The 25,145-nt window shown below is 38.0% G+C and overlaps 1 protein-coding gene across 1 annotated transcript in view; it reads left to right on the top strand.

The window, feature by feature from the left end:
* Nucleotides 1-18,470: 18,470 nt before the first annotated feature.
* The window catches only part of LOC140245981 (actin nucleation-promoting factor WASL-like), a 51,030-nt gene continuing 44,355 nt past the window's right edge, over nucleotides 18,471-25,145 (top strand). Inside the window, exon 1 of the mRNA XM_072325431.1 lies at nucleotides 18,471-18,600. Coding sequence (XP_072181532.1) covers nucleotides 18,499-18,600 — 102 coding nt within the window. The 5' untranslated portion in view covers nucleotides 18,471-18,498. The remainder of the gene's footprint in view (nucleotides 18,601-25,145) is intronic.

Raw genomic sequence — 25,145 nt, 5'->3', positions numbered from 1 at the left:
CACCCTGACCCTACTGATCGCTCGCTAGTCACACCGGTGTGGTACCATGCTGCCGCTACGTCCAGGGAAGGTATTCCGACGAAAATGCACCGACTTGTTCATCAGTACGTGTACCCGTACACGACAATACATGCATGCCCGAATTTCGCCGGGTACTGAGTACTTGGTTACACATAAAGCTAACAGAGAGCACGTATTCAGGAACATGCTATCTCAACACCGGCCTATCTCAACACGGGCCACAAGTGCGATCCCCCTGGAGGGGCGTGGTATCAGATAGGCTCCGCCTTTATCACTTGAACAGCCAATCAGCACATGAGAAAGAGAAAACTTCGAAGTGAGTTGACAAAAGTTTTGACAATCAATTCATTTGCAAAGTGCTACCAGAAATCGAGTAGGCCTATAACATACTCTAATAGAGCACATAATACCCAACCATTCTTCCATGTGGCAGTGAATGGCGAAATGATATCTTATGTATCGGTATTATTTCATCATAAGCTAATTAATATCGAAGAAAACATTTTTCTGGCTGGTGGAAATCATTAGTAAAATTATAGCTGCAGATAAACTTTTCAATGTACCTTATTTTATGCTCTTTGTCCGACTATTGTCTTCTCTTCAGATTAACGCTTATTTCATTCTTTCACTTCATGGCTACAACCTTTATTTTCTATCAGCTTCCCTATCTTACCTCCTGTTTGATTTCTTGCCACCATTTTGTTGAATATCTTCACATGCGTCAGTCTCTTGCATCCCCGTTCCTTATACTTTTTTTTTCCATTCTTTGAAATACACCAATCACATATTCCTCGATGGCAGCTGCATAGATCTAGGAACTATGGAATGTCAATGCATTTTAACTTATGTTAATCATGATACCCTTTACATCACTTACTTGGCCAAATTAATATCTGTATTTGTGCCATGTATTTCATAATGTGTTTTTTCCCTATTTTTCTTCAGATTACTTTGATAAGCTCACCCAAAAAACAAACAAGCAAATAAACAAACAAAATTTCACGCCAAGATTCTGCCAATGGCATTATCTGTCAAACATTTCTTAAGAACTAATATGATTCATTTATCTATTCATTTGTAATTATTTATGTTTATCTATTATCTATTGTTTATTTATTAGGCTTGTTTTCACAGTGTGGCTCCATCAGTGAGTTGATGAATCTATCTTCCCCTAAACCGAGCGTTCCCATTGAAACTGGCAAGTTTCCCAACGATATCTGTTGTTAACCATATTTTTACACGGAAACATGCAAGTTATGCATATATATATATATATATATATATATATATATATATGTATATATATATATATATATATATATATATATATATATATATATATATATATATATATATATATATATATATATGTATATATACATGTATATGTTATTTTGAGAAAGACAATCTAAATATGTTATATGAACAAGGACAGCCAAAATTGCTGCCAGTGATATGGAAGAAGAACAATGATCAAAATGTGATGTTGACATCGATTGGTTTTTGATAACTTGTAAGTGTATACAGCGTAATGATTTTATCTTGAACAGAAACCCGGAATATTCACCACACGAATAGTCGATAGTAAAAAACAAAAACAAAAACAAAACAAAACAAAACAAAACAAAACAAAACAAAACAAAAAACAGCAAGAAAAGCGTAACGATTTTGCAACGTTTTGCTTGTTGCTTGAGATTGACACGGTTTTGCAAGCTGTAACGTCTGTTTCCCCCTGATTCATCATTGACTTTGCTCGGTATAAGAGATCGGGAGAGGAAATTTGGCCGACTGGGGAATAAAAGGTGAACGGTTCACAGATCATTTCCCCAAGGATTCCCAGCCAAAAGCCTCGCCTCGACCCCTTTTCATCACGTCTCTATAGGCAGTGATGGGATAAGGGGATGGTGGGAAGTGATGGTAATTAACTCCCAGAAGACGAAATCATTTGATTAGGAGTACGTTTCGTCCAAACCCAACCCACTTTCCGTCCCGTTTATCCACATCAGTGTCATATAAAATCTGGTTCACATGGTCACGTGATGATCTCGGAATGTTATTAAGTTAAATTGATCTCCATAGTAAATAATAAAAGTCTCTTTGAAGACGGGCTTTGTTCTCTATAGTTCAGGCCAACCGATGTAATTATTGCCTGATAAAGAGACGAGGAAGTAATAAATGCAGGTGTCTAAAGACTGCGCAGATGAACTGTGGTTTATGATCTGTGAAAAACGATGGTTGTTCAACACGTTTCCCATAAAAGCATCAGGAGGATTACATTTGTTGCAATTTATCCATTGCAATAACCAGAAAAGTAGATGTTATTCATATCTATAAAAAAAGAACACAAACAACACAATGTTTATTGTACAGCTCATAGTTAGTAGTGCCTTTGGTATCATAGATAATCACACTTCCTTATAGGAGCCAAAATAAATGAGTAAGTCCAAATCCAAGAGGGTCGTATTTTATATATTCATCAATATAAATTTTCACAACAAACACTTAGAACAATCAAGGTTCAAATAGCAATACAACGCTTTAAATGGATAATATGGTCCAACATTAGAAGGAATATCGCACGAGCAAATCAACAGTGATTTGCAGAATTACCGGCTAAGAAATTAAGAAATAACAAATTAAGGAATAAGAAATAAAGAAATTAACAATAAATAGTTTGTGAGTGACGAGTATTTCCCCCCCCCCTTTTTTTTTTCTACAAAGCTGATGGCATAGAGGCGATTCTTTACGCCAACACACTTCACAGGAGTGGAGTCAATGGTTCAAGACTTGCGGGGGAGGGCATGTATCCTAGTAGATTAGTGAATGAACTCCATTTTGAAACAAAGTAAAAGGTTAAACAAGCAGAGTCGGGAGAACGTCACTGGAATTCGTCGAAGACAAAGTTACTGAATTTTTAACTAATATTGGATAATGTCCGCGTGTACAAACACCATACACAATCTAAATGAAGTGATGATGTATTTGCCCTCTAATTTTCTTGCTGGTTTGTACACAACGTGTAAAGATCAGTTGCTCTTTGTCAATAACTTGACAACTATAACACGATATACCCCTTCAAAAGACAGTTATAAATCACGACAAGAGTTTGATGTGAACGATCCTCTGTCTTCCTTTTGAACCTTTGAGTGGTTTTAATTGAGTCAATTCAGCGGATATTTTTGTCGATACCCGGAGGAGATTTGTGAGGAGATGACATCATCGCCTGCATGTGAGATTTCAATCCATGTCAATTTTTTGCATCTTTATTGTGAAGTTCATTAAAAATTCTTTCATATTTTTGGTCCCGGTTGCATATCACTTTCATTGTTCTGGTTTCGTGTTTTTGGAGTTGTTCGTTTTTGCTTTATTGTTTGTTTTGCATTGTTTATCAAAGTCATCTTGAACGTGTAGTATTTTTTTCTTTTATTTCACTTATTCATTCATTCATTTCATTGTTCGTGTGAGCAAGCAAGCTGCCAGCATGCAGGGACGTAGATAACATTGACAAGATGACGGATAAAAAAGACAATTTTAGCGACTAAACAACAGCAAGAGAAAGAAGAAAACAACCAAGCACATGTACCGGTATATAACCAATCATCTCATATATAATGATATAACCCTCATTTAGTTAATATGGTACGACACATCCGATTGATAAAATTATGCATTCGGTTAAGTCTACCATTACCTATACCAGGGCTCGGCACTAACGGTGGCCCGGTGGCCCGGGGCCACCAAAAACGCACGTCGGGCCACCAAATTTCAGAAATGAAGAATTTGGTGGCCTGATTGGGCCACCAAAAAGGTCGGATGTTTGCCTTAAAGCCACCAAAAATAAAAGTTAGTGTGGAGCCCTGCCTATACGGTAATCGTTCCCCTCTCTCTGTCATGTCTGTTAATTTGTCATGCACGCACGCACGCGCGCGCGCACACACACACACACACGCACGCACACACTTTTTTAAAATGATATTTTTTATTTGAATTTCATTCAGTATCAGGCTCATTTTCACAATGAAACTAGTATGAACAAAACTAAGCAGCTATTTTCTTCTCACTTGTGCTGATGAATCACTCTCTTTCAAGTTCACCTTCATAAACATTAAGGATTGAGAGAATGCAGCAATATTAGTAGAACACATCAGTGAAAGTTTGAGGAAAATTAGACAATCGATGCAAAAGTTATGAATTTCTAAAATTTTTGTGTTGGAACTGCTGGATGAGGAGACTACTACAGCTTGTGATGTCATATGCGTACAACAGTATAAAGAAAATGTAAAGAAAATTCAACATATTTTCATTTTTTTCGCAAAATAAAAGAGCACTTGACTTGCCTCTTTCTAAAGGCAGGGGGAATAATATTATCCATAACATATGTCAGTAACAAGTCCAGGGAATTTGTACTTTTTTCAAAAGATGAAATTTTGAGAAATTCTCTTTATACTTTCCTTATATTGTTGTACTCATGTGACATCATACGCTGCAGTTGTCTTCTCATCAAGCGGTGACTGCACAAAAACTTCAAAAATTCATAATTATTGAACAGATTGTCTGATTTTCCTCAAACTTTCAATGATGTATTCTACTAATATTGCTACATTCTCTCAATTCTTATGTTCATGAAGGTGAACTTGTCCTTTAAAGGGGCTGTACAGTACTGGTTGAGGTGGGGGGTTCATGTTTTGAACTTTCCTGAGTGAGATAATGAGAAACCTCTTATGAAATATGAAAGAACATGTAATTTTAAGAAGGATTCAAAGTTTATTTGATGAAAATTGGTTTTCAAATGGCTGAGAACTGATATCCAAAAAAGTGATAATACTAAAAATAAAAGACTACAGGCCACGCCTTTTGTTAGGATCTCTTTGTTTCACCTTGTTTTTTGGATATCTCAGCCATTTCAAAACCGATTTTCATCAAATAAACTTTTGATACCCCTTAGAATATTGCATGCTCTCTGACATCTCATAGAGTGGTTTCTGAATATCTCACAAAACGTTAAAAGCTAAATCCTCACCTCGACCAGAACTGTACACACCCTTTAATCATACCATGTATACAAACGTGAAGTAAAATCACACACACGCACATCACGTTTTGAATCTTTGTATATAAGTTTGTAATAATTATAATAGTAAAAACGACTGCTCGCACACGTATGCCATCTCAATTATAACATGGAGGAGAATTGCCGATCCACGACTTTGTTTGGGGATGCAACCACCAAGTACAAGTTTGTATGTCTTTAAAACTGCTGAAGTGACGTCATCAGCACCCTGCTGCATGTCCATCTTACAGCACGAATACACACGCACACACGCACAGAGGAGAAGGCCTATGTCACACTCTAACTTGCAGATCAGAGTAATGGCATGAAATATGATTATGTTATATGATACCCAGTGAAGATATAATAATGAAAGTGATCACGATTACCAATATGATAAGATAGTGATGATATCAAGTGAGATGAAGAAATATAGAAAGAGAAGGGAGGGGAGGGAGCAGAAGAGATTTGAGGGTGTCACGAGAAGGCAATAGAGGGCGCTTGGCAATACGAAAGTACGGTCATTATTCCGTGCTCTGTCAGCACCATAGAGCTGTACTATACGTAAATACAGCTCTATGGTCAGCACACACTCTACTGTATCATTACGCTTATTGGTAGCTGGATCAATGCGTACAAAGACAATGTACTTTTCGATTGTCTTTATCCGACACAGCGCTGGAATAGATTGATATTGTTATACTTTATAGTGGTATTTCATTCAGAAGACCATCTGACATTTTTTGATTGGTGTTCGTCTGTTCGCTTGTTTTGCTGACTTTTCAGTATAAAGATGCATAAAAACTTTATTTGGATGTATTTGAATTATTTTTGAGAAAAGGGGAGGTTGAGTTTCAACATGAAACGAAATGCGATTGTGATATGTTTATAGTAAGAGGACAAATACATCTATTTTGTGTTGGAAAGAAAATTATGATTTTTTTTTAAAGGGAATGGATTAAGGTATTTTTACTAGTGAATGGATTACCTGTCTTTCTCCCTTCTCTGGGTCTAGGGCAATTACCCCGGACCCTTCCCTGGCCCTTATCCTAATCCTAATCCTGAACCTATAAATCCTAATCCTAACCCAAACTCCTAACCCTAAACCTAAGCCTAACCCTAATATTTACTCTAACCTTACCACTAACCAGTACATGTTTATGCTGATCCAGTTAAAACTCCATCAGGAATACTAGTATTTGGGAGGGGAAACTATCAAGATATTAAATCTTTTAAGTTATGAGTTACATAATCTTTATGACGTGAATTGATAAGATGCAGTCCATAAATGTTTGACCTCTGATAGACTAAGGGTCTTTGTTATCCCTTTTATCTGTTCCATTTTTACTGTCTTTCTGCTGTTTTTCTATTCTCTAGATTAAGCTAGCAGTCCTTGGTACTCTTCGTGTTTCGTATTGCTTGTAAAATACTTAATTTTTCAATTCAATTCAATCCAAACAAAATTTTATTTCCAATAACACATGCTTGCTATCGATACAGATTCGAAAAAACCCCCAAAACGTACAATGTATTACACAAATATATGCATATACAGATGTATGGAACTAATTTTGAGGTCATGTGACACCTATTAGAAATGTCATGGGGTAATAGAATGTGGTATAGAGTGTAGAAATAAAGACACATTTTTTTTTTCTTCTGTGAAGTGACAGCAATGTATGTTTAAAGTTCAAAGGTCCCAGTAATTATACTTGAGCATAGAATGTGCAGTGATGATGAAAGTTGGTAGACAGGGTAATAATAGATTGTTAATTACTTAATACATTGATATAGTTGTGGTGAAAGGTCAGCATTCCAGGTCAAAGGTCATTCTGCATTGGTTTAAAAATGTCATTTTCTAGCCATTACTTCAGCTCAAAATGTCCATGGCAATATTATCTGTTTAGAAGGATAGAAATGAATGAACAATTAATAGCTGGAATAATTGATGAAAGGTCTCCAGTGAAAGGCCACCAAAATTTAGTTAAAAGCAATTTTCTGTACAAAAAAAGTCATATGGTTCATATCCAATATTGATAATATTTGATGTAATGAATAGAACTGAATTTGAAAATATTTACTTCATGTGGAGAGGAATATAAGTCAATCCTCTGGTCAGTGTTTGAGATCAATTGATTTTTTAAAATGTGAATGTAAGTGCCACATTCTTACGGCAGATAGTTAGGGCAAGTTTGGAATTATTATCTGAATGCTTAAGAAAAAGCATGGTACTTCAAAGGTAAATGCCTATTGGAACATAAAGGGTTACATTACCAGGAAAATGCATGGCACACCAGCCCGCTGGTGTGCGAGAAGGACGGAGTCTGGAAGGTGGTCGGTGTGACAAGCTGGGGCTATGGATGCGCCCAGCCCAATGCTCCAAGCGTCTACGCCAAGGTGACGCATGCAGTTCCACCCATGGATCAACGAGAAAAGGCAGGGCCGTCGGAACCGGGGGGGGGGGGGGGAGGGGTTGCACCATACCACTTTGCCCCCCTCCCCCCCCCCCCACGCACGCACACTTTTTTTTTACCCCAGCAGTGCGTAAGTGACATTAGAAAGAAGACCTTTTTTTTAGCTTGTCAGCTGAAGAAATTAACCGGAAGTGGAGTGAGAAAGATGAGCATTAGCTCATGAAACCCGGAAGTGCCCCCCCCCCCCCCCACACACACACACACTTTTTGGAAACGTGGCGCCGGCGGTGAAAGAAGCACAAGAACCTGCACGTGACCACAATATTGTTTGACTGATTTCGTCTTGCCACCACCAATGACCAAGCACAGTAGCCTGTTTTGTGTTTTTTTTTGTGTGTGTGTATGCGTGTATATGTGTCTTAATGTTTCTGTTCTTTCCGTTTTTGCTTGCTTTGAGAGGGATCAATGCACTTTGACATCATCCTTTGATGCTACAATGATGGAACCCATACCCTGATTAAAATTACGAACAGCCCCGGTCGAATCACCTTTAAGATGTACTGTGTGTCTATAGGTATTTGGTATGGTAATATCATACACTATAAATTATATGAGGAGCTTTTTGTAGCTCAGTGGTCTGAACCTCAGACCATCGATCTTATACGGTCCCTGGTTCAAGTTCCTTGGCTGCAATGGTTTTTGCCCCCCCCCCCCCCCCGACAGGCACTTCAGCCTCATTTCACAGTCCTTTGGAAGAGATGTCAAGCTGTTGGTCACGCAGCAGCGCTAACAAGCATTTATTGCTTCCTTTGTATCCACTTAGCGAGAAATTATGATTATTAGTATATATGTAAACAAAAAAATATACTCTTTCTACAACACTCTTTTAGAGCATTTACTTGTGGAGCTCTATTATAGATGCGTGTTGTGGCTTTAAGAGCTTGTGGACAGTCAAAAGGACAATTTACCTCAACTTTTACCAATAAACTTTAATCAGCAAATGACTGTTTCTACCATTTCTCCCTACCCCCATCCTATAATTATGGTTATTGATCATGTTGAAGACTCAAAAAGAGATCTGTTAATTCAGGCCCGGTCCCACTGGCCGACGGACACAAAGCGTATGCAGAAAGGACACAGCGGACGAGCAAAATTTCGGGGATGGCTTCATCCGCTTTCATCCGCTCCAGAAATTGACAAAATTGGCGAAAATTGGCGGTAACAGAACGGAAATAGAACGGACGTGGGTAGTATGTAGCGGGGATGTTAAACTGATGTTCATCGGAAGCCTAGCGGATGAAAGCGGATGGAAGGGGATGACAGCTCCGAAGGGGTTACCGGAGATAATTGCGAAACGGACGCATAGCAGAAAAAGCGGATGCAGAGTGGATGCAGAGTGGATGCAGAGCGGATGCAGGGGGATGCTTTCGAAATGCTTTACATACGAGATGCATACGCTTACATCCTTTCTATTAACGTGCTATTAACGATGTAAAGACGTTCCACGTACCATATCTTTCCTCCCTCTTTCCGTTTTTAGCTTCAGCGGATGTGAGTTGCGAGGATGCCCAGAGGATACAGAGATGATACAGCGGACGTTTAAGGGATGCCGCACGGACATACAACGTTTGTTGCTCGTATGTCGCGGATTTACATCGTACACAGCGGAAAGTTCATCCGTTCTAAAAGTTTTAAGCAGCTTAAAACTTTTTGCGCGGATGAAATCACAGTGGACGGATGCTCGATGGATAGAGCGGATGAAACACGTATGCGATGGGTACACAGCGGATTCGTAGCGTTTTCCAACGGATGGCAAGATTTTTTGTACGCTTTACATCCTCTTTGCATCCGTAAGTGCAGTGGGACCGGGCCTTAAAAAGTAGATTTTACATCATGTCTACGTTTCGCTGTGTTTGCGAAGGAAAAAAAAAACATGGCTGCTTCACGTAGTGAATGGAAACTTGATTCCTATAGCGCATTACGATCAATGATTGCTAAGAGTACAGTCATGACATTGTTTACCATCTATATTACCTAGAACCAAGATGGCTGCAGAGAAAGAGGGGAAGTGATGCCCATCAAACTTAGAAAACATACATTCATTTTCTTATTCTTCTTAGGTTTCTTTTTTTCTCACAATTTACTTTATTTACTGAATGCAACAGGAGGAAACTTAATTTGAAGGAACAGCTTGGAGCGATGATGCCCACAGTTTTGACATAATTTTAGGTGTGAATATAATATTATGTTTGCAAGCGCATTTGTGTGGAGGCAACTTAACCAGGAACTATAGCATGTTGTAACAACATCTAACAACAGAAGAGAGCTAAGCCTGTCATGCAGGCCAGTTGATGCTGTTTTCATTGACAAAGCTGATATCACAGATGGTATAATAGCCAAGTCTACTGCTTACAGTGAGCTGGGAAGGTGAATAGATGGCAACATTTATTTCAGCTTACATAACCCATTATAAGGCCCTGATTGGACATACCGTAGACCCTTTCAACAACATGACCTCAAAATTTTAATGCTCTTATGTCTACGTACACTTTGAAAGAATGTGAAACACAATAGATTTAATTAAATTGAAGCGTGATCAAGGAATTATAATTCAGAGTGATTATAAAGAAGAAGAAAAAAATTCTTGTCTTGATTGATTTATTGATTTCTGTATCCCCATCATACATCAACATCGAAACAAATTACAAGATATCTATGTGATCCTAAGGGATATATTGTAAGAAAATAATGCAGAATAAGCTTAAAGCGATATATCGAAACAAACAGACGAGCCACAGATTAAGGAAATCTGGATGTTCTTGCAGCCCTTGTTGTATCAATAGATTAAAGGTCCCGTTTACCTTTGGGAGCAGTGATTTAAAAATGTTCAAGATATCACTTTTGTTACATAGGCCCTATGTGTAGGTCAGTTGTATCACAAAACATCCTACCATGATAATATTTTTGCAATAAAGCCTAAAATATAAGGATATATCACTAGTTTTCTCATTAAACCATAACTGTAGACGGTTTAGTCTGGAAACATTGTTCACATTTTGTATATTTAACAATACTGAACAACGATTATACTGGTTCACATTTTTACATCGGTTGCGTCTATCCGTAACTCACATTTTAGAGCCATTTTAGCACTATGCTGGGTATTTGTTTCATCTGCAAATGGTAAATAATGCCTTTAAGTTTATGGATTCACAATCACTTGAAGAGAAAGGAAAAGGTGATGATGACGATAATGGTGACGATAATGTGTGCGGAAGCATCACACACACTTTCCCCTTTCTGCGAAATGGCTTTCAGAAATCCTTTTCTGCTTCTATCATAACGTCTACACAATCATGATCCCGGAGATTGATCATAGTTATACCCCCCCCCCCCCCCCCCCCGAAAAAAAAAAAATAAGTATATAAGTATAGCAAGTTAATGAAAAATAAGTTCCCGCAGAACCTCTCGGTTTCCCACTTGAAACTTTGGTCCGCGTTTCCTCGTTGATGACGCGCTCTCCGTCGACCAACAAATAAATCCAACAAAGAAAACAAATAAACATGCATTTTTATTACACACTGCTGCGCCATTCCTCTTCATAACATATCTGGAACACACCAGTGACATTCAGAGGGGCATATAGATCTTGAGGTGAAGAGAATTAGTTGATGAACAGTGTACTACTGTAAGAGGATCTGGAAAATATATCGTTGGATTCACTCACATGTTTGCATCGATAATAAATAGACAAGTTATACCAACAAACAACGAAGCAACCACTTCAGTTCCATCGTATGATCACAGCATTAACGGAACAGTACATGAATGATTTAAGACGGTGCATCCGTGTTTTAGCCTCCTTGTGTTCGATATCAGACTATGCAGTTTGTAATGTTCACCGTAATCGTATAATGATCTCATTTAGAAGGTACAAAATAATTTGTCATTCATCATACTGGTATGTTTAATATCAAATCGTTATCATTTTGATACTGTTTAGGTGGTTAATTATTTATTGACCGAAAATACAACAATCAGTTTCACAACTCTTACAATCGTAGAAAATCATCATACTTCTTTTATTTTGTATATTCTAAATGGCAATGGTTTGGCTCAAGAAAGGCTGCTTTACAATGGACTACTTATCACTTCGTTCACGGAATTCAGCACGACATACTTGCATGGCATGAGTATGGAATAAGCCTCGATAGCGGGCGCTTGGCGTTTTGCCAAGCGAAGGGAAGTTCAAGTATTTTTACCGTCTTTGTGAACAATTCCAGGAATTTTCTACGCTACAGTAAACTCGATGAAGATCCGTGAGGCAGGATCGTAAATGACGAAGAAAATATCCATAAAGTTTGTTGAAAGTAAGCCACAATCATTTCCTAGACCAGAACTGTTGTGAATATTATTCATTTCAAGTCAACAAAATATGGAAGTTGTCCGCAACGAGCACTGCATGCACCGCAAGATTGCGTCAAGAAGGAAGGCGGAGTGTATAATTCGGAGTATTTGGTCATTTGTCATTTTATGAGAAAATAAACCGAGAGTTCCCGGTTTCTTCGTATCATGCTTCTTAGCAAAGTTCATTGGAAAAGAAGTGTGGTGTCGTGATTGATTGCTGTGAAACTAATCCGTCAGGTTCGAGATCTCTTTTCACAAAACGTACTCGTCCTTCTAGTTTGAGTTTGTTTGTCAGTCTATAATGTTGGCGTTATTAACCTGATGTGCATGAGAAGGGAGGAGGGAACCTCAATTGCACAATGCACAACACTTAATTATACCTATGCAAGGTTTCTGCTTTGCTATCATGTCGATTGAAGAAGGCATCTACTTTCGCTTATCACGGAGTATGTTTCAACTTGCCTATACTAAGTCTTTAACGATGTGTGCAAAAGAGCTATAGTTAGTGTTTGCAATGACAGCGCCCTAAGCTTTCCTACGGAAACTGGAATGTATAGGCCAGTTTCTGTAATCACGAAGAACTTTATCATATCACACACACAAACATTTTAACTACTAAATCTTTTCTATTCATCTTGTCAGAGTTCCTCTTACATAACATTATGTTGAAGTTTAATCTTCGAAAATGATGTATATAATAATTATACAGTATATAAATTATATTTCTATGTTTTCCCTGGTAATGCATGTAAATGAAAATTGTGATGTTATCAATGTCGTTTGTAATATGAATGAAATTATTGAATTTAAATAAAAAGAGAGAAAAGTATAGTATATTATGACTAACACTGCAGGCGTAAATCGCAATATATAGGAATGACTCAAAGATTTGATGTCATATACCGTAATGATTTAGTTGTCTTTCAGGCAGAGTTTACGGTTGTGGGATTCTTTAGTGCGTTGTCCCATTGAGAAGACCAGTGACGTTCTTCATACCCTCTGAAAACAACAGCCATGGAAGAGTTCATCGCAGCCTTCTGACTGTTATTCCTCTCCTCGACGCCCGTGGGAAAAAACCCAAAATATAAATTTTCAATCGTCTTAAAAATGAATACTTGTCTGAATAATTATGGAAATCACCGTCTCCCCGTGGCAATGAAAGAAACAAAACAATAGGAAGAATAAACAAAGCAAAAACAAATGAGAAAATAAAAAATAAACAACACACACATTCCATCACTCAACAAGCACACCTCTCACCACATACAACCTCGGTAATTATTTCAAGCTAACACTAAACCATAACATGGGATGGGGATGTTTTCTGACTTATGCTTGACTGTACAAGCAAAAATCAGGGTAGATAACTATTTCCATATAAATGACATTGTATTTCGACATCTAAACCATTTTTCCCGTCGACCGCGTTCGGCTCACTCAACGGCTGCTGCTCAACAACGACATAAGAATTCGTTTAGCAGTACCCCACCTACGACGAATCTCGACAGCGAACTAGAGTACAATACTATTCGTGTCGGCTCAGAGACAAATAAACGAATAAACAAGTAAATAAACAGAGTACAAAATAAACATTAAAGTGTTTAATTTGGCAAAAAATTAACAACGTGAAGTATTGGATCTGTTTATTTCATCAAAAGATGAATTGAAACGACGTATGATTGATATGATTGATCATTATGATTATTCTAAGAGTATTAATTTGACCAGAAAATATATAGCATAAGCTTAGTTCTCCTTAGTTTTCCATATACATAAAAATTATAGTTTACCTCCTGACATGTCCCTGGTTAATTTTCCATATAACCTAATTTCTTCCATGTTCTTACCTTAAAGCCTTCCTGTACCCTATCCACTCATCTCCACACCTCATTCCTTTTATTTTGTTTGTATTCATGTTCAAATTCACTTCATGATCACTTTACCTTTACTTTCCGTTGGTTCCTTCCTATGATCTTAAAGAGTCCTGATTGGTTTGTATGTCTTATGATTTGAATATGTGAATTCAGTACATGGAAGAAACCCAGTGGGAAGAATAAAAAACAGTCTACCACAGAACTGACCGAGAACAGACCCGCTTTGTTGGGCCTCTGCTTGCATGCCCCTATTATGGCTAAGCTGAATTCTTAGTTTGGAGAAAAAGTTGTCTGGCTTAGTGGAATGACTGAGCTTGGTTTTGAGCACTAAGATGAGCGTTATAATAAATTATCATTGCAATTCTATGTCTTTCAATTGTTTTCGACTGTGATTATGTGTATCTGCCAGATACTCGTAGTAGTTCAAGTATCAAAATCAGACTAGACTCAACGGCAAACTAATAAAAAAAAGTGTTTGTCTGTTTAATGGCTTTTAATAATTGTTTCCTGTACCACAAAGCGTTTATGGATTATACAAAGACAGTGGCGGATCCAGTGGGGAGCGCAACCGGCGCACGCCCCCTTTATTTTTCGTTAAAAACAAAACAAAAAATAAAAATAAAATATGAAATGAAACCCGGAAGTGGCACCAGAAATATTAGTTGCGCCCCCCCCCCTTTACAGAATTCCTGGATCCGCCCCTGCAAAGAGACAAACTTTGTTCAGCTGGCCATTATAATGATATGTGTAGCGAGGAGATTTAAGTTCGCGAACCACAATGGTTTTCATGTATCCTTGTATGTTTACATGCATAGATACTCCGTTTGAAGACCAACCTGGACAGTATTAGGCCTACACAGGGTTCCATGACATTATTGCTCCTGAGACAATTGCTCCCATGGAATATCTGCACGCTAAGTCAAACAAATTCTACCCACAAATGTAACCCTTACCCTAATTCTAATACACATCAAACTAATCGCAATACCCAATCACAACCCTAAAACTAACGCCAAGTCCCTGGAGAAAATAATAATCAAGGGCGCCCTCTGCTGTCTCATTATGACCACAGTTAGTATTGCGCCCACTTTTCCAGAACCAGCAGGTTGACGAAGTGGTCTTGTGTGAATTGAACTGATCAGATGCAAATCTTAAGAATTACATAGAAAAAAAAATCAAAAACAAAACAAAAACAGATCGTAAAGAAATTTTGAACATGTTAAAAGTATCTCACCGATCATCCCTATCAGAAATGTCCCCCTTTGGATCCAAAGGCAAGCGGGAAGAACGTAATACACTAGCAAAACAAACACATCGGTATGAACGTAGTATAGGGTCTTTTGAAGGGAATGGAGATAGAGACAATGATAATATGATTTCGGAAAATAACGTCATATTGACGTCATGGTTACGCGATCACTATGGAAAAAAAATTATAGCATTTTGAGCTCATGAGACATAAGACATAGTGCTGAATGTTTCAAGAGCTACAAGAGCTTGCGGTTTTAGGGATAATCGATACACAAGATTTGTGGTTCATGAGCTTTCGCGAAATACAACGAATACATAAGCTACAGGTTTACGAGTAGGGCCTATGTCATTGTCATTCAACAGCTAGACATGAAACAACGAAATCAACAATCTTTACTATTTTCCTCTTGGTTATATGGGCATGAATTAAAGCTCTGTGCTGTTCCTATTAGAGTTGGCACATATTTTCACGCTGAGAGGTGCATTTACGAGAGTAAGCTTCTTGTCAATAGTATTGCTACTTCTATTGGAGCAAAACGGACTCATGTGTTCGGTTTTTTTTTTTGTTTTTTTTGTTTTTTTTTAAGTGTGCTACTCTGACGGTTCGTCATTCCAAAGGTTCGTAATTCCGAAAACAGAATAAGATTCGTTCTTCCGAAGGTTCGCAAATCCGAAAACAAACTAATTTTCATCTGAACTAACGCTGTGCAATGAACCTTTACCGCGGGGCTCATCACAACAGTGTCAGAATGGCTATAGCGAATGTCTCGATAGCGGGCGCTTGGCGTTTTCCCAAGCTAGGGGAAGTTCAAGTATTTTTAACGTTGTTGTGAACAATGCCAGGAATTTTCTGCGCAGCAGTAAACTCGATGAAGATCCGTGAGGCAGGATCGTAAATGACGTACAAAACATCAATAAACTTTGTCGTAACTACACACGACAATCAATCCGTAAACCATGCAGGACTTTTGTGAGTTTGAGTTTTATCTAAAGTCATCATAGTCTGTAAGTTGGTTCACAAAATGAGCAATGCATGCATCAAAATGTGTGTCAGGAGGTTAATATGCATACAAACCTGATATTCGGGGTATTTGATCATTTGTCATTTTATGAGATAATAAATCCCCAGAATTCCCAGTTTCTCTGAATCATGCTCCTTAGCAAAGATCATGAGATGAGAATAATATCAATAATCTTCACTTGCAGGACGCAGAAAATTATACCTATAATTATATGCAACAAATTATATACAAAATAAATATGCGAGATTTCTGTTTGCCTATTTACTATTATGTATTTTGTAATATTAAAATATGCTGAAGCATTTTTTTCGCGTACTCAGCAAAATCAGCCCTTTATATTTCACCTGGCGTATAATGTGCAGCCAAGGGATTTCCGTTTCTAGACGACCACGGTTTGCCCTTTGTTGTGTAAAAGTTTACATCATGCAGTCTTGGTTCTTGAAGACTCGTTTGAATTCGTTTGACCTGGCCCTAAACACTAGGGTTATAGTATAGTTCGTTTTCCCGAAGGTTCATTTATTCTAATCCGAAGAAGAAAAATTAGATTCATTATTCGGGAGGCTCGTTGATCCGAAAATGAAAAAAACAAAGTTTCTTATTCCGAAGGTTCGTTAATCAGAAACGCGGGAAGTATATAAAAGGCTGGTGATTCCCAAGGTTCATTAATACGTCCCCTTTTTTTTCACACAGAGCAGCAAGTGTTTGCGAATGTAGCGAATTTTAGGTATAGTCAGGGTTCGTAAGCAATATTGCAAGCAAATTCGAATCATAAACAGTTGCAATCAAATTCGCAAAGAAATTTTGAACATGTTCAACAAATCTTTGGACCCCCTTTGGACAAGAAAACTGTTTGAAAAAAAAAATCGTTTTTTTACAGGTTTGCAAACATTCGCCGCTCATCAGTGAGATACCTCTCCCCCCCCCCCTTTTCCCCCATTTTCGGATTATCGAATATTTGGAATTTCAAATCTTATTTCATTTTCTGACCAACGAAACTTTGGAAATCACTATGTAGTGGACTATAAATCCTGGAAGTTGCATGCACGTTTTTCTTTCCACGTTGTGCCCCGCATAGGCTACACAGTTTGCTTCCTCATAGCTGACTATCAGGGCCGGCGGAACGGGGGGGGGGGGGGGGGGGGGGTTCGGGGAGCTGGCTCAGGCCCCACTTTTTTTTTTCACCATACAAAGGAATACATAAGGTGTCACCACTTCGTTCCCCCACTTTTTTTTAACCTCCGAAGTGCGTATTAAAAGTGGCACTATAGACAGAAATGGATAGAAACCTTGAAGTGTAACGAGGTAAGGCCTTTGTTTTTGCGCTGAAGACCCTTTTATAGCTGATGAAACCCGGAAGTGGCACCAGAAGTCTGAATTGCTCCCCCCCCCCCCCACTTTTGAAAACGTGGCGCCGGCCATGACTATAGTTACTGTGATATAAAATTAAAGCAATCAGTGAGATAGCAAGGTATAGCCACAATAGGAATGACCAAATTTCCGTACAGAGTAGGCCTACAGTCTCACACACTGTCACATTAACCACTTTTGTTAACTTTTTTTGGTGTGTTTTTTCCACATCAGGAGTAATGCATTGTTTTATTCAATCATCACTTGATCATCGAAGTGCCGATTGTTTGAAACCCGGGACAAGTTCACCCAAATATGTCTGGATTGAGTGAATGCAGCAATATATTAGTGGGACACATGTATCGAAAGTTTGAGGAAAATCGGACAATCAGTTCAAAAGTGATGAATTCTTACAGTTTCAGTGTAGCCATTGCTGGATGAGCATACTACTCTACAGTTTGTGATGTCAACGAGATATTTTGAGAAAATATAACAAGAATTCCACAAAATGTCATTTTTCTTTTTAAATGACATTCCATCGAGTTGGCACTGACGTATATGTTAACGGTATAATATTGTTCCCTCTGCTTTCTGAAAGGGTAAAGTCAAGCTCTTATTTTGCTGAAAATATGAAAATATAACTGAATTAATGTCGAATGCTGTTTATAATTATTTTCTCTTTTGTGTATATCGTTGTCCAAACTTGACATAATCGCAAACTATATAGCAGTCTTCTCATTCAGCGGTGGCTGCACATCACATTCATAATTTGAGCCATGTATGGGAACAGGAGGGGGAAAAAGAACAGAAGAAACTTGCAAGCTTTAGCGGTATTCATAGGTACCTTCCTCTCGACGTGTATTGATGGGATAAAACCATATAATAGAGGTATAAATAACTGTACGGTGCTTTTATGGTATCCCACAATGATGAGCGCAATGCTAGCGTATCATGTTCGTGAAGTGTACGTATTGTACAGCTCTAGCACTACTGTTACGTCAAATTGGCAATAGCCCGAATCCCAAAATGCAAACACACGACACACACGCACTCGACTCATACGATCTTTGCTAGTAATCTATTTCTCGCATTGACGGTTTATCTCGACAACCATGGCGAGTACGAAAAGACCCCCTCCGAAAAATGTTGCATCAAAGCTTCTTACACCCAAAGAAAACGACACGGTGTTTTCAATGGTTGGCCACAGGAGTATTGTAAGTATTGCTCTTAGTAGTAAAATGATGCATTTCTGGTTGTATATGTGCCCATGTTTTATGTGATGTGACGATGCGATGCGCGGGTCCCGATCGTGATTGTAGCTTCCGGGTTGTGTGGGGACTGTGATGTGAAGACACAATGTTTTAATCGTAGACCACAACACGCCTAGCCGTATAGGCATTGCATGCTGCAGCTACTAACAACCTCGATCGAAATATTGGCCATCATCATCATCGCATCAGACCCAAGCTTATCGTACAACTTGTAGTCATGACCCTGGTGAAATGTGAGTGGCTGCCAGACATTCTCTGGACAGCAATACCCATAGCCATAGACTATAGAGGTCTAACGTAATTAAATAAATAGCAGCGAGCTGGCTTTTAAAGTTTGTGTGTCCCTTTTGCAACCTTGAAAATTAGATTCCTTTCATAAGCTGGTACCACTAGGTAACATTACAGAGTATAATTGTAGAAGGGAAATTGGCTCCTCTAATTTTGAGACCTTTTCTCAGAGTGATAAAAGTAAACACTTCTCCTTTATCGTGTCTGGTGTTGAAAGGGGAAACAATGCTGTAAGGCACCTGCACCAAGGTTCGACGTGCGCAAAAACACAAGGTTTCTACATGAAGCAGGTGGTCAAATTTTTGACGGCATTGAGGTTGAACATCTCAATCTCCAGTGAATTTATTCGGACCCAGAAGAAAGTCCAATTGTTATTCTTATCTCAATACAAAAGGGTACAGGTAGTGTATTTTCGAGTGACATTGGGTTAGTTTCTGATATAAAAAACTGATGTTATTGTTAATGGGACTGGTCTGCTGTAGATTTCATACCCACACGTAACTATACACAGCCCAGTCGCTGTACATGGTACGTCGCGACAGGGCTGTACGCGCGCGACCACCAACCACTAGGAGAGCGACGTAATCGTATCACGATAGCTTTGAATTTTGATACTTAACATAATTTTTGTCACCTCAAACTCATCGAGTATACTCTTCAATATTTACTCTACATCTGATGCTATCAGTATTCAAATGTACGCAATGAAACTTACCGAAATTGATCATCATATCCAGCATGTCCACACGGTACACAATCTTTCACGCCAGGCCTAACTATACACTTGAACACAGCACAGTCGCTGTACATGGTACGTCGACGTACCATGGAATTGCGCCAGAAAGTGTCATTTTATTTGTTCCACGGACTTATCGCAAGTGGTCTCCATGGACCCAGTGTGGCGAACTATTCTTCTGTAATAGAAACATGCATTTAACGTGAGTAAAGTATTCTGTTTAAAGGAGAAAAGTATACATTTTCCTAAGTTTTGTAGTTGTGTTGAGGTTCCTCACTTTGAGGCTGCATGCCGCGCTCGTCAGACGCTGTTTTCGCATAGCGTAACAGCGTCTGGTCGGGCTAACCCACACGATTTATTTTGGGAGATGTTATTCTTAAATCAGGCAAAATTTTGGGAAGTTTGCAAAAGGGATGGCCTTTGAAGCCCAGGACACATAAATTTAAGTCAGTTATGCTGCATTTACACCATGTTCCCAGTGGCCATGGCAGTCATGTCTTAGGCCATCGTGGACAAAACGGGATGGACATGAGACAATGCAGGGGCACGGCACGTGCAAATGTGACAGGCTATGATTGCTGTGGATGCTATGTGAGATTTTTTAACTAAAAAAATTTGCCACAGCAGTCCCGGTGCAAATGAGAAACCTTGTATGGAGGCGGTGGTAAAATGGGGTGAACACAACAAAATGTGACAGCACGAAATACATTGTACGCCATAACAAATCATAGAGGCAGTCCGTACTAGGGCGCAATGGAAAATATTGTGCAGTCTAGCCTGACCAGATGCCGTAAGAACAGCGTTTGATAGTTACATGTTCACCGGAGTGAGGACTGGAATGAACAAGACTAAAATGCAAAGGGGGAAAAACAGAATATCTCATCTATCCACAGCGCTCTATGTTTTGGGCAAACAATTGACAATGACAATTTCATCAAGTGGTCAAGGATAAAGAAATTGTAGATGATACAGTAATGTTCAGTACAATATGCAACCGCTGGGATGTGAATCACTAAAACATCAGAAACCCGGAAAACTGTAATGAAGGTAACTTTGATGCACATTTAAAGAGAAATACAAATCTTCAACGATGTTTTCTGGGCTAAATATAAAATGTAAATGAATGTATTGGAATGAGAAACTCTTCAGATTATATGAAGTATAAAAATATAACAATGAAGTTTCTGATTGGTCCTTTGTGTGTGTTATCCTGTGGGCACTTGGAAGTGCTTGTCCAAAAATTAGAGCAAAGTTTTCTGAAAATTGTGTTAATTTGTTTTGTTTTGTTTGTTTGGTTTTTTTTTGTGTGTGTTGTTGTTTTTTTTTTTCTTTTTTTGCCAGTGCTGTTATAGGCCTTTATAGGACAAATGCATGTCAGTGGAAAGCTGGGAGTCTAGAGGAATAAAAAATGCCCAAACTTGGAAACCGATGTTCAATGACCTATTTGTTTTCTATCAGGTGTCGGTAGTAATGGCTCACATACAATAGATTTACAACCATCTATCTGTACCTACAATACACACACACATGCAAACAGACACACCAAAAACATTTCCATGTAAAATGTTTTTGGTGATGATATAAAATGATGCAGTGATCTGTAAAACAGTTTGAAGTTTGAAGTCCACTAGTCTAGAATTCTGCAGTGTAGTATAGTGATTTAATAGTGGAGTGAATGCGATTTTGGCAAGGTCTACGTAAGATGGCTGTGCTTTGAAAAGAACTTGTTAAGCTTCTTTTAACAGCGTAAGACATTCAGGAGTTCTGCTACTTTTGCTGAGCAGTGCACCAAAGTGCCACAATATCCCCATACCTTGTCTACTTTACAGAGTACAATACTGTACGAGCTGAAATTTTCGCGGTGGTTTTATTTTCGCGAATTTCGCGAATCGCCTTTGAACCACGAAAATAACAACGCACGAATAACTAAGTTCAGTTAGACCCTCGCAACCGCGAAATTAACAACACGCCAAAATGTCCTCCAAGTAGCAATTCGCGAAAATATCTGTACGCGAAAATTTCAGCTCGTACAGTAGACAAAATTGAATGTGCCAAAGTTATTACAAGACAACGCTTTTATTTTCTTTCAGTTTACTAGTTTGCTTTATTGTTTGCTTAAATTTTTGAGGTCAGTTTGATATCAGCAAGGGAAAAATAAGTTTCTTCTCTTTTTTTCATTGTTTTTGTTAATGTTATACATTGTTTTGGTATTGTATTTGTCCTTGTGTCACGGAGGAGACCTTGCTATTATATAAGATGCAAGACTTTACTTGCAATTTCTCTTTTCAGGATTGACCTAGTCTCTGCACAAGACCATTATAATAAGACCCAAGACCATAGTGATGATGCTTTCTTTTACCGCAGGAGATTTCAAAATTTGTATTTATAATCTTGTAGTAGTTATCTTAAACAATCACCACAAATTATGGTTTTCATGTTTGTATCAGCAGTGACAATAATAACTAAATTTCAAGTATTATCTAATGTCATCGAGAATTTATGTTATAAAGGTATCTTACTTTAATGCTGAGTAGGACATTATATGTCACATTTTGTAGTTCTTCAGGTACAGGCTGTATTCATGTGTCATTGTACATACATAGATCTATGATGGATTTTTCAGAATTTACCTGTCAAACGAACAAAATATTTTTTTTTTTCCTGAAAATGAAATGTACATGTACAATGTACAGACCGTACATTGCACATGTATCTGTGATGGCACATTCATTCCAAAATCATTTTACACCTTTCTGTAATGAATCACATTTGATTTCAAGTCATGGACAGATAAATGAAATTGTGACTAATAACCTCCTGTATTGGGCGGTACCTGCCTGATGAATTTTTGCTCTCAGCGCATTCATGTGGATCTCTCAGGGATCTTGTTCAATAATGCATTTTGCTCGAGTTTCACTCTGAAAACATCACCCCTTTTCCTCTGACCCAGTTTACTGTTAAAATGGATCATGGCATCATTTCTATAAAGTAGGTTAATTCCTTTTTCTGAGAGTTTATTGTTTCAGGGCTAAATTCACTTGCATTAGATGAAGCAAGCAACGAAAAACAGGTCATCGGAAAGACATTGCGATTAAAAAGGGAAAAAAAATGCACAATGCCATTCATATATCTTGCAGGTATTTGTGTCCAAGTCAGTGTACATGGTATGCATTGCAACAGTTGTCTCTAACATGTTGCCAACTCCAGAGATGTAGAGCCATGAGTGAGGCAAGCAGTATCTCCTCATTGTATGCAGCTGGCCAAAAAAAAAAAAAAAAAGAAGTTTCTAATTTTAGACATGTGAAGGAAATACCAAATGGACATGTGGACGTGTAATACAATATACTGTATATGTCTGTCATATTCTTTTATGGACTGCTTAATTTGATTGCTGCCCTCTGATTGGGTTTTAATTGATCTAATTTAATTGAATTAATTTAATTAAACAAAGTCTTGAAGTGTGTTGTATGATGCAATCTCAAACATTAATATCATATCATTCATCCATGTACTGTACTAATACACACTTTGTTCAAAGAAGAGATGATATCATGAACTGTTGAGTGTTATACTAGTTTGGTCAGTGATACAGGTATGTTATTTGGTGTCCATGTATGATGATAATTGGATGTAGAAATGACAGTTGCAGTGATACTTGCTGATTGTTAAATATACAGTAGTGCTAAGATGAATGATGAAAAGCAAATAATTGTATAACAGTTTCCATTTGCAAGACCCCCCCCCCCCCACACACACACACACATCCACACACATGTGTACCAAATGTCATTTGGTTGTGGCAATTTTACAAATTCAGAAAAACACAGAGCTACATTTTCACAAGAACCGCTCGGCATTTGATACAATACATGTATTTGGTATCCCGGGGTACCAAATGAAAATTTGCCATTTTGTTAATTTTTTTTTCTCAATGCTATACAATGTACCTTGGATTACCAAAAATGTATACAAATAATTTTTAGTATTCATTATGCACAAAAATGTTTTCTTGTTGGTGATTATGCAACAATTAATGCATGCACGTAATAACTTTTTTCTCTCATTTACATGCTCTGTTGTAATATCCACTGTGTAATATTATTGTACATGTTCTTATAAGTAATAGATTAGATTACACAAGTTGACACGGAAGGAAAATCAGCATTGGGATCATTATTCATATTGATATGCCGCCATGACAACATTGCACAACTGTATGATAATAGACATGAGATGGCGCTACACAACACCGCCACCCCAGGCTACGACGATACCCTGGGATACAGCATGCCAAATCATTTGGCAACGATGAATAATTTTTTTTTTTAATTCTTTATTTCTTTTCAGTCAGTGTTGTTTTTCTTTTGAATTGTCAGTGCCTTATTGTCACCTCAAAAAATGTATTGTGTGTCTATCAATATAATCACTGTATCGTAGCAAAGAGTCATACATACATATACAACTGTACATGAATCACTTGAGTTGTCACTTTACAGTATGGTAATTAATCCCATCTCAGTTAGGTTTGATCTCTGTGTCCTTGGGCTGAAAATACAATGACTCCAACATTCTCCCCATTAATAAACTGTAGGACAAAGATTTGCTCCTTAAACTTGAATCAAACCGCTTCTAAATGGGTAAATATGACAAGGTTGATGATTGATACAATGTGGTCAGTCTGTTTTGATGCCCTTACTGTGCCTGTTAATTATGGGAGATAGTGTCAGAAGGTGTTCAAGTTGTTTCATGTTAAACTTGAATACAAGGTGGTATAAAAAAGAAGAAACTTTTTTTTCTGTAAAAATTGTACATTGTACTGATTTCTGTCTGTACATTAATATTCTTAAACTACAATGTAGGCATGAAATTTTGATTCAAATGATGAAATATGAATTGTGGCATGTCTACAGTTGATCGAAAGGGCCCCAACATACAAGTGGGTTACAGTATTTATGTTTTTCTCTGAAGTCCATGTAATCGTTTGCAAAAAACACAGTTGGAGCTGGTGGATACACTCTTTCCTGTTGGTGTGTATACTGCACTTAATGCACATATAAGGCCCGTTCACACACAAGGGAAAAAGTGCGATTTAAAAATCGATTTTCTTATCGCGATCACAATTTCGAAATTTTTTCCAGTGTGGACAGAAAAATCTCACTAATTACCGCGATCCTTATCGCGATCCAACTCGCACTATTAGTGCGATTTTTCAGAATAATCGTGATTATTTTGCCAAGCGTCGTGTGTGTGAGCGCGATCGAGATTCGGAAATCAGTATTTTTAATCCCATCGTTCGTAGCGCGTGCGAAACTCTATTGGGACTGCGGGGTCAGTCTTCGGTCATGCAAGTTTCGCGCATGCGCAATTTGGCCACTGATCATTCTTTCCTTGCTGTGAAGTGCGATTTTTCCCTGTGTATGAACGGTCGAAAAAAAAAAATCGAAATTTGGATCGCGATTGAAAT

This window comes from Diadema setosum, chromosome 2, assembly GCF_964275005.1.
Source record: "Diadema setosum chromosome 2, eeDiaSeto1, whole genome shotgun sequence".
NCBI lineage: Eukaryota > Metazoa > Echinodermata > Echinoidea > Diadematoida > Diadematidae > Diadema > Diadema setosum.
This window is presented reverse-complemented; position numbering and strand designations above follow the sequence as displayed.